We start from the raw sequence: 11,812 nt of genomic DNA, 5'->3' as shown, positions 1-11,812 counted from the left end.
AACAGCTGGTTCAAGCTGTGTTGCTGTGATCTTAAATTGTGATTTTATTTTATAAACCATTGCATCATTGTGTGTTTTTTGTGTGGCCCTGGCAAAAAGGTGCTGAGACACAATAGGAAATGAACTCAGGAGTGATCAATCAATGTAGACTCAACCAGAGAAATTCCCTGTGTCAGACAAATACAGCAGCAAGAAACCTGAGTCATGCCCATCTATTTCTGGACCATGGGTCCCCAACTGCCAAAAAAGAAGGTGAGTCTATGAGAAGAAAATAGTTATTTTCTGGTCCTGTTTGATATGTGCCATGGATTTCAGAACCGCGGCAGAATATAGGATACACGGGACTGCAAATGTTTGTCTCACAAAATTGATGTTATCAAACCAGACATGGAGAAGAAAACCACATTAGTTTAGTGAGCTTTGAATCCTTCTTCCAGTAAAGAAGGAGCATTAAACATGGAGAAAACCACTATAAATCTGGCCATGTGGTAAGTAGCAGCTACACTGGGGAGAAGAAACTCTGCAGTGACGATATGCAACTTCTGATTCGTTATCATTTTGATTGCATAATTTTACAAGTTAACAAGTCTCATGTGACACACATAGTAAAAACTCACATAATATATTTCCATTTAAATAGAAGTACAACTGTGATCCAGGGCATGAGGCAAAGCGGATTAGAAAATAGCTCTTTTAGCCCCAGTGACTTGCATTCATTTTATTCGTTCTTCTGTGGACCCATGGGCCAATAGGGAGGAGGCTTAGGCTCCTTCAAATGTGATAGGTTGGAGATCAACTACAGACTTAGACCTTTCCCAGATTACTGATAACGATCCAAACCTTTACTCTCTGTGTAGCGTCCAGAAATGGTTAGTTTTTCATCTACAGTTTGACCTCTTCAGTATCCGGTCATATGGAGACATAAGTTTGCATCTGGTGCTTCTAATCTTCCGCAGTAAAAGCTAGAAGATTTTACAGTGCATATTGACACATAGATTGTCAACATCATGCTTCACCAAGGTCTCTCTTCAAGCTTCCTCTTATCTCAGACTGCTTTTCTTCACAGAATAAATAGTGAAATTTAATAATGAACCATTATAAATAATGAAGTGTTAAAATAATGATTAAATGAAATACTTACATAATCATATAAGGAATGGACAATGTGGTTAAATGAAACCATTGTAATCTGTCACGTTACGGTGTTGGTAGGACCCAAAATGCAGAACCCAAGATGACACGAGGCAGATGGTGATATAAGAAAATATCCTTTATTTGGATGAGCCGAGAACAAACAAAAATAAATCCCAAGGCAGGGAGCCAATAAGTCCAAAAATATCCAATTTCCAAGCTAGAGCCAAAATACTGAAGACTAGAAATGATTGGGGTTCAAAAAGCTAGAGACTAGAGAAGGCTTGACAGAAATACCACAATGGACCAACACAAGACAGAGACAAGACAGGGCTTAAATACACAGGGAGGAGTGTGGGCTTTTTCTGTTATTCTTAAAGAAAAGAGTCGGAGAGAGTTTTTCAGTCAAGAACAGCGTGGTCTTTTATTTATCTTCTCACATGTCAGGACAGCTGAAAGACCCCGACAAAAGAGTGGTTCCCCTTTTTATAGCTCACATCTCTTCTGTGGAAACTGTGGGTGGAGACTTCTGTCTGGGACCCAGCAACACTTTTGGAATCACATCAAGTATTTAGCAAGTCAGATAAGCTTTGAGCAATTCTACTGGAAGCAAGCAGAGACCAAAACAGGAAATTCCTTTGGAGCTGATGTTGGAACAGCACACGAACTCTAGCCAGAAAACACTTTCAACCTAAGAACTCAGCTTTAACTCAATACATTCTGTAGATGACCTCTTGACCTTTTTGGCGCCAACAGTCCTCCCTTTGGTGGACTTGTCCACCACACATTACTATTGTAAACAAATTAGCAAGGTAGGGTATACCAATAAATGAATGCTTAACTAAGTGACAGAACAAATGAGCAACAAATAAGGATAATGTAACAATATGACCGAGGATAGAGACAAAAGGGCATAACATATGACCTTGAATCAAAAAATGCATAAAGGAGAACCCATGCCAAAACACGAGATGATTTTCCAGACTAACACAGCAGCGTTAACACGTATATGTAATGAACAATGATTAAGACACTGAAAAACAACCAATGGGTTCACAGCTGAGACAATGAAAAACTATGAAAGAATACATGAAACATGACATTAGCATTAACTGAACCCATTACTTCGCGGATGTATTGCATGCGCGCTCCGTATGGAGGCAAAAAACCCTGCCCGCTGTACTTTAACAAGGAAAATTCCTCCATGTCCCCCCCGACCCCAGGGGCGAACACCACGGCACAGAGCGTGCATGCGAGGACATTGGTGACACATGTCCTCGTCAGTGATCAAAAGAAAAAAGCACACACATATCAACAAAAGCACATGAAGATAAACAGGTGACAAATATGATGAATAATGAACGATTAGCTTTAACGAAGACGTAATGAAACAGTAATAAGTCCGGTTTAAAACTTCATTCAAAAGAATAGAACGGAAAATACAAGTTCAGCATCCCTGTCGGCGTTGGAGGCCTTCTGCTGCAGGAGGGCTTTATGTGGACAAGTGTCCTTTATTTGTCAGGAAAGCAAAGGCATAAGTCCTTGGCTCAGTCCTCCCTTTGTCCATCTTCGTGCAGCGCGGTGGTGCCGACTCCATCCTCCCCACAGCGAGCAAAACACAACATGTCAACAAGAAAAACTTGAATTAGCACGCCAATTGCCTATAAACCCATTACCACAAAAACTTCCTAAATATTAGACCCATAGACAAAGCATCCATCCCCACATTCACACCCCCTTTCTATACTACTCACTATCCTAAATTAAAGAGCTAGTTTGCCAGCACGGCATGCAATGATTCACTCAAACATTTCCGGGCTAATGGTAAAAGCAAAACTCACCTGATTGTCTTGATAACTAGGAGTAATGTAAATGGCCGCTCGGTAAAACGACCAGAAATAAGTCCTTAAAACCAAATTTAAAAGTCATCCAGCCAATTCGACCTAAACCCAATCAGAATCACCTATTCTGATCCTCAACCTTCGACACCACCATCAAACCCTTCATGCAACATCCACACACCCTCAAAAATGAGCACATGCTAACTCATCACTATAAGAAAACACTAGTCAAAACATGACATCCAGCACCCTCCAGAAGATCTGTCGCACCTGAAATGGAGTACTAACAGTCATGGTTATGTTATCACACTAAGTTAAAGAACTTAGACACAAACGGGAACAAAAATGATGTGAAGCCTAAGAATATATGGTAAACTCACATGTTGGGTCACCTATCATCAGTAGTTCTGAATCCCCAGCATACGAGGAATTAATCCGCAGCATTATGACCTATAACAATGTCATTAATGTGCTCTAAGCACTTATCCAGAAACATGTTAGTTCTGGGCCCATTATTGGTAGTTTACCAGGAATACACACATGCTATATTCTGTCAGGATTCGTCTCTTTATTACCTCAGATCTGCCTGGCCCCTCCGGCCCATGCAAAAGCTTTACGTACACCTTAAACCCATAACCTCCCCTCGGACAAATAAAACAATCAAAGTTGTAAAACTGGAACAAAAGTAATTAGACATCAGCTAAGTGACGCCGTCATTGTATGGTTAGTGAGACTAGTCAAGTCCATGCATCTACAGATGTGACTATAATGACGTGAATGCAGGTATGGAAACCAGTCTAGGGTGTAGAGTAGTTGCATTTTACTCATTTTTCATTGTAAACAATTCCTCTATTGGTGTCGTGGTCGTCGGATGGCCTATAAAACGATGATACATTGGGCTGATGTCTTTGTCCCCTTGTTATGCTTGTCCATTGGTTATCCTCTTCACCTCCTCCAGCAGAAACCCCATTGTAATTAATCATGGATGGTTCCTAGCGGCATTCAAGACAAGAACCATACAAGTTCAGCAAACTTCTTCTTAATTTAGTTAAACTAGTCCCAGTAAAGTGAGAAGCGACACTATCCTTTAGCCTTTATCTCAGGTATCGACGTGAGTCCACGAGAGTCCAATCTTCATCTTTTTCCATCCTCTCCCTTGGTCACCTTGCAACACCAGGAAGCCTTGCACTCCGGTCGGACCAGACGTCCCCCGAGCCGATCGCCTAGGGATTAATGGTTATGCACAAAAATGACCTAACTCTTACTGACCCTAGCCTCTGATAACTTCAACATCAGACACATACAGTTACAAACAGCAAGCGCAATTAAAGGTACAGTGACATCATGACATGGACACACACGGACACACAAACACATACACATGCACATACACACAGAGAGAGATAGAGAGAGAGCAAGAATGTGTGTGTGGAAGAAAAAATAAGTGGGATCCACTTTGCCACCAGCATCTCCACCTGTGTCACAGAGAAAAATTGCAAAGAAATTAAAACATAAAGCAAACAACAATAATTCAATGAGTATAAATGATTCAACTAAAATATACAACCATGCATGGTTTTTTATTTATTTTTTATTTATTTTATTAAACAGTTCCAGTAGCACTGGCGATGCCTTGTGCAATGGATTCTTAAGAAGGTCTTCATCAATTAGAGATTATAACCGAATTGTTTCAGGATCCTGGATTTAAATTTGAATTGGTTAATTTACTCAGAATAGTCCAATGGCTTTGTTGATGTTTCTCAAGGCTCGGCCACGCCCATATAAATAAATGAACAAACAAACAAAACAAACACAGTCAAGCACACGGTCCATACACGTCTCTGTGCCCTCACACACCAAGCAAATGTCAGACTTAAGCGAAAGTTTGAAATTCCTCATGCATGTTAGTAATTACATCAAGAGATTCCATACACTTCTTAAACACCTAGATTATTTCTGGAAAATGCTCAAACTGCAAGAGCGGGACGCGCACAACTAAACTACTTATTCTCTCCAGTCTGTGTCTCCGCTTGGTTTAAATGAGCCACTTAACCGAACACTAAATCAGGGGAAAGAAAAAATAATACCTAAAGCGTGTGATCAAATTAATCCAACAAAACTTCCCATCACTGCTGTTCTAAACTCATGTTGCGGTGTGATCTCTCCAATTAGAAATTAGGACAACTACTTTACTATCAATTAAACAAAATAATTTCAGGTTTTCCAATGTCCCTTACTATTCACCCCAATTATGCACCTCAAGGCAGAAAACGTGACGAGCAAATATTATTCCCTAACCAGGTTTGAATTCACAATCTCTAGGAGCCAAAACTATCTTTCTTTCTTACCTTCTTTCTTATTTTCATTCCTTTTTCCTTTAGCCAATTGTCGTCCCTTTCTCATCCCTCCTACAGCAGTTATACTCTGCTGCTGGCGCTGTCAGGCTGCACGTACGCAGCAGCTGGGCTGATAAGCAGAACGTCAGTTCGCACGTACACAGCAGCTGCTTTTAGCTCCTACACTCCAATTCCCATGCAGCATGAATATAGCTTCGTTTACCTTCAGTGACACCTAATTTAAGTCAAACCAAAATTTCAGTTTAGCCAATTTTCGGCTGTAGCCAAATCCAAATGTTCTCGCAACGCCATTCCCGCAAAAGGCCAATTAAAAATGTTATGTTAAAGATTTCACAAGATGAGAAAATGTGAACATAATTATTATCGAATGAGAGGTACAATTATTCAATATTTTGTAACATTATTTTCTACGTTAGAACTTACAGCTGATAGAAAAATATAGGATCAGGTTTCTAATCCTATTTTTTTTTTTTTTTAAGGATAACTTCCTCAGTTAACTATGTTCTGCAGTAGTTTAGTAAATTTTTCCCAATTCTGACCTTTCACCAAGTCAACTGATTGTTGCCAAAAAGCTTTTTCCATTACCTAACTGCAGCAAGCACTCCTTCACTGGGTGTAACCATAGGAGACAGTCTCTTTTGAGCCTCTCTTTGTAAGTCCAGGATGACCACCGTCATTGATTAAAGTTCACATGTTAACACATATACTCCTCCCCTTTGTCTTTGTTCCATCTGCAGCAGGGCAAACAAGCGTCTGTCTCATAGTGTCCATTTTACGGCACCTCCCCCATCTCGACGCAGACACACAGCTTGTGGTGGGGACTTCCTGCTCCATTTGTGTAGAGTCAGATCCAGGAAACTTTCATTTGCAGCCGGTTTCCGTCTTTTTGACAGGCCAACCCAGTAAAGTTCATGCCACCACAGTTCACAGAACATCTTCCTTAAATATGTTGATTGGGTTGAAATGACAGAACTTTCTGGTTTACAAATCAACGATGGCTTCTAATAAATAGTCGACTTTACTGACTCAAAGGTAAATCTAGACTACTTTCTGGGCACAATTGTTCCTTAATCATCAAATCAGTTCTACACAGGTTTTAATCATTAGGTGCAATCTAACCCAAAATGCAAGATCCCTCTTTTCATTTTTATTTTTTATCCATCTTATTTTTGGGAGAATAAATACCAGTTTTTAACTCAAAACAGCCTGGCACAAGTTTTAGCCAGGTAGAAATAATACAATTAGTTTATCTGTTTTTCATCATTCAGCGTCTCAAAATCCAGCCACTAATGTTAATGGTTCTTAAAGTTGAGGCAAGACAATTATTGGGTTTTGTTTTACAGCAAGATTTACAGCAATAGTTTTACAAAACCCATACTAAATATTTATAAATGGGTGTAACTGAACGTTCTAGAGCAAATACTTTATTTCCTGACTGATTGTTAATTTTAAGATTGGATCATATGATTCTAAGAGGTATGAGAGCTGCAGAATGCAGCACCCTGTGCTATTTATAGACTATGGGATTCTTGTGTGTAAATGTGGGTGGAGTCAGGCCCTCAGACAGAACTTTCAGTATCATTCTTCCCTGGCCGTTCAGGAGAACAGGTCTCACGGAGGCCAACCATGGACTAAGAACTAAGTCTGGACTAAGAAGGTATGCCCAAAACACCAAAAATATCTTTTCTAAAGTCACAAATTGCTTAAAACTGCATGTTACAGAAAGCAAGCAAGCCTTGTTTCAACCATGTGTGTGTGTATGCCGGCAGTAGAAAAAAGAGGAAGAGAGAGAGAGACTCAGTTACAACACGGCCCAAAAGCTGATAAAATACTTCCTTTGTATAAACACGACCATGCAACTTTTATATTTTAAACGATTTCCTTGTCATCGTACTAACCACAAGTTCTTTTTCTATTGTTTTTCAGTCGGGCAAAGCTGGACTACGCCCTGCTCTCTCCAGCAGCCCCCCCCAAAAAAGAAACTGCGCCACTCAACAGAGCATCCAGCCAGAAGCAGCATCCAACTCTCATGCAAGAAACACTCACTCACAGAGGCACAGAGAACACTTTTTTTTTTCTGTTTGTCACAGTCTTAAAAAAAATAATAAATAAGTCAGTCTGTCACTTATTTATTGTCTTTATATACATAAACGTCTGTTTTACCTTATCTTTTCTTAATCTCTTTGTTCCAGTTGGACTATTATTATTATGTTTCTCCTAGTTTAAATTTAACTGACCCAAATTGGCACTTACTTTTCCTACTTTACACCAAATTGACAGGACTTCCTTTAACGGCTGGTAATTTTCCGAACTTAATGCCTGCTTCTAAGCAAGTCCTATTCAACCATTAGAGCAAGTCAAATTGCAGTTTTTGAGAGCGCTCTGAGAAACAGTCCACATATTTATTTTCTACAGATCTGTTTCGATCTTACTGTTTAGCAGCTGCCTGACCTTCAATAAATGTATATCTGCTCCCTTTTACTCTCCAGGCCACTACATATATATATGTTACTTTAAACCCTTTTATTTATTCAAACATTAAATTTTTAGCACTGCAGTGAACTTTACATATGCGAGTTGCAACTTTTAGAGCTCTTATTTATCTTATTTATTTTCCTGGTACCGCATCAGGCCCTCACATTGTGGTTCTCACTATTCAAACCCCCACCTCCCCGATTCCGAGAAATGATGGGGCGCTACTTCCACCTCCTAATATGGTCAAAAGTAGTTGAGACTTACATAAGCTGGACAGATCAACATGTTTTTTGGAGCATGTAATCAGCAGCTGGGCTGCCTGATAAGAATTTGCACAGCACGTATGCGGCTGGAACTGATAAGCAAAACACGTCAACATGCACGTACACAAAAACACCGCCCTTATCTCCTAAAACACATCCTCCAGCGCTGATCACCCACCCACGGAGCTCCCAGACCTCGGCTCTGCTTTTTTGCACTCTCCAAGTGCTCAAAACTGAGAGCCATACGCAGCCTCTCGCTGCAAACTCAAGACGTCTTCTCACAGGCCTCACTACTGCTTTGCAAACACTCTTAAATTTGTTACTCCTCGAGGACGAACCGAACTCAGCAAAGACTTCAACTTCTTATACAGGCCTCTTTTTCTCTTTTTCCTTTGCCACAAACTCTTATTAAATTTACCAAACCCCAGGGGAAAGACCGAATTACAGGCAAAGCTCATTTCTCACAACTTCAGCGCTTTTTCTTCAGGATCCCCGTCTCTGCTCTTACCGAGTCAGGAGACTGGATTTCTCAAAACCTTGTCAGCTTTTCAGATTCTATTCCAATCTGCTGTCCCACCTTTCAATTTGACACTTAAAATTTGTCCGTCATCAAAATGACACAGCTGACTTCACACGGTGTGAATATTTTACCACTGTCCGACATGAATCCTCTCTCCAACTAATATTTATAGTATTATCAGAACAGGAGAACACCCCTGCCCAGTGACAGAGGCCACAAAAATGAACAAAAACATGCTCACCTGGGCCCTTAGTACGGACCTCAGCCACTGGACAGGAGCCAAGGGACGCCACGGGAAATCCTCGCTGTTCACCCATCTGGTGTGCCAAAATGTGGGCTTTTTCTGTTATTCTTAAAGAAAAGAGTCGGAGAGAGTTTTTCAGTCAAGAACAGCGTGGTCTTTTATTTATCTTCTCACATGTCAGGACAGCTGAAAGACCCCGACAAAAGAGTGGTTCCCCTTTTTATAGCTCACATCTCTTCTGTGGAAACTGTGGGTGGAGACTTCTGTCTGGGACCCAGCAACACTTTTGGAATCACATCAAGTATTTAGCAAGTCAGATAAGCTTTGAGCAATTCTACTGGAAGCAAGCAGAGACCAAAACAGGAAATTCCTTTGGAGCTGATGTTGGAACAGCACACGAACTCTAGCCAGAAAACACTTTCAACCTAAGAACTCAGCTTTAACTCAATACATTCTGTAGATGACCTCTTGACCTTTTTGGCGCCAACAGGAGTAATTAGGGAAAATGGCAGCAGGTGTGTGGGGTGAGGGCTGGAGGGAAGACAGGTGACAATAATTTATCTAAATGGGGGAAACCGAACCAAAGGAGGACAGATAAACCTAAAACACAAAAACTAAACCTAAAGACTGAGGGAAGGACTCACACATACAGGTGCTGGCCAGTAAATTAGAATATCATCAAAAGGTTGAAAATATTTCAGTAATTCCATTCAAAACGTGAAACTTGTACATTATATTCATGCAATGCACACAGACCAATGTATTTCCGATGTTTATTACGTTTAATATTGATATTTATAGGTGACAACCAATGAAAACATCAAATCTGGTATCTCAGAAAATTAGAATATTCTAAAGGCCAATGAAAAAATGTTTGTTTCTCTAATGTTGGCCAACTGAAAAGAATGAACATGAAAAGAATGTGCATGTATAGCACTCAATACTTAGTCGGGGCTCCTTTTGCCTCAATAACTGCAGTAATGCGGCGTGGCATGGACTCGATCAGTCTGTGGCACTGCTCAGGTGTTATGAGAGCCCAGGTTGCTCTGATAGTCTTCTTCAGCTCCTCTGCATTGTTGGGTCTAGCGTATTGCATCCTCCGCTTCACAATACCCCATAGATTTTCTATGGGGTTAAGGTCAGGCGAGTTTGCTGGCCAATCAAGGACAGGGATACCATGGTCCTTGAACCAGGTGCTGGTGGTTTTGGCACTGTGTGCAGGTGCCAAGTCCTGTTGAAAGGTGAAGTCTGCATCCCCATAAAGTTGGTCAGCAGCAGGAAGCATGAAGTGCTCTAAAACTTCCTGGTAGACGGCTGCATTGACCCTGGACCTCAGGAAACAGAGTGGGCCAACACCGGCAGATGACATGGCACCCCACACCATCACTGACGGTGGAAACTTTACACTGGACCTCATGCAACGTGGATTCTGTGCTTCTCCGCTCTTCCTCCAGACTCTGGGTCCTTGATTTCCAAAGGAAATGCAGAACTTGCTTTCATCAGAAAACATAACTTTGGACCACTCAGCATCAGTCCAGTCCTTTTTGTCCTTGGCCCAGGCGAGACGCTTCTTGCGCTGTTTCATGTTCAAGAGTGGCTTGACACACGGAATGCGACACCTGAATCCCATGTCTTTCATGAGTCTCCTCGTGGTGGTTCTTGAAGCGCTGACTCCAGCTGCAGTCCACTCTTTGTGGATCTCCCCCACATTTTTGAATGGGTTTGTCGTCACAATTCTCTGCAGGGTGCGGTTATCCCTAGAGCTTGTACACTTTTTTCTACCACATTTTTTCCGTCCCTTCGCCTGTCTGTTAATGTGCTTGGACACAGAGCTCTGCGAACAGCCAGCTTCTTTAGCAATCACCTTTTGTGTCTTGCCCTCCTTGTGCAAGGTGTCAATGATTGTCTTTTGGACAGCTGTTAAGTCAGAAGTCTTCCCCATGATTGTGGTGCCTTCAAAACAAGACTGAGGGACCTTTTAAAGGCCTTTGCAGGTGTTTTGAGTAAATCAGCTGATTAGAGTGGCAGCAGGTGTCTTCTATATTCAGCCTTTTCAGAATATTCTAATTTTTTGAGATACCAAATTTGGAGTTTTCATTAGTTGTCACTTATGAATATCAAATTTAAATGTAATGAACATTGGAAATACATTGGTCTGTGTGCATTGCATGAATATAATGTACAAGTTTCACGTTTTGAATGGAATTACTGAAATATTTTCAACCTTTTGATGATATTCTAATTTACTGGCCAGCACCTGTACACACACTGGCACACAAACTCACACCTACATACACTGAACTGGGAAATGGACATGCACACACACACACACACACACACACACACACACACACACTTACCCTGAGTTGGTGAGGACACACACACACACACACACACACACTTACCCTGAGTTGGTGAGGACACACACACACACACACACACACTTACCCTGAGTTGGTGAGGACACACACACACACACACACACACTTACCCTGAGTTGGTGAGGACACACACACACACACACACACACACACACACTTACCCTGAGTTGGTGAGGACACACACACACACACACACACACACACACACACACACACACACACACACACACACACACACACACACACACACACACACACACACACACACACACAGAGCTGAGGACAAAGAGGCTGGAGCTGACCTGGGAGGAATGATCTTAAAAGGGTAACAACATAAGACACTTTAACTGAGACGCAGACAAAAGACACATGAGGGCACTATGAGACACAGAAGGGAATCTAGAGAGGGATGGAGAAACATCAGGAGACACATGAAGGAAGAGACAGACGCAGACCATGACAGCACCCCCCCCCCCCCCCCAAGGGGCGGATACCAGACGCCCCAACACGAACAAACAACAACAAGCACAAGACAAGACAACACAGGACACAAGAAAACCAGAGGGAGGGAGAGGAGGAGGAGGAAGGGACTCAGGAGAC

The 11,812-nt window shown here is 41.6% G+C and overlaps 1 protein-coding gene across 1 annotated transcript in view; it reads right to left on the bottom strand.

Annotated features, from left to right (window-relative positions):
• Nucleotides 1-8,082: 8,082 nt before the first annotated feature.
• LOC139063726 (proline-rich protein 36-like) overlaps nt 8,083-11,812 on the bottom strand; it is a 7,995-nt gene continuing 4,265 nt past the window's right edge. Inside the window, exons 3-5 of the mRNA XM_070546424.1 lie at nt 11,762-11,812; nt 8,829-8,938; nt 8,083-8,159 (exon numbers count right to left, since the gene is read on the bottom strand). The exon at nt 11,762-11,812 is cut by the window's right edge and continues 14 nt beyond it. Coding sequence (XP_070402525.1) covers nt 8,083-8,159; nt 8,829-8,938; nt 11,762-11,812 — 238 coding nt within the window. The remainder of the gene's footprint in view (nt 8,160-8,828; nt 8,939-11,761) is intronic.

Source organism: Nothobranchius furzeri, chromosome 17, assembly GCF_043380555.1.
Source record: "Nothobranchius furzeri strain GRZ-AD chromosome 17, NfurGRZ-RIMD1, whole genome shotgun sequence".
NCBI classification, from domain to species: Eukaryota; Metazoa; Chordata; class Actinopteri; order Cyprinodontiformes; family Nothobranchiidae; genus Nothobranchius; species Nothobranchius furzeri.
The sequence above is the reverse complement of the archived record's forward strand: the minus strand, read 5'-3'. Positions and strand labels throughout refer to the sequence as shown.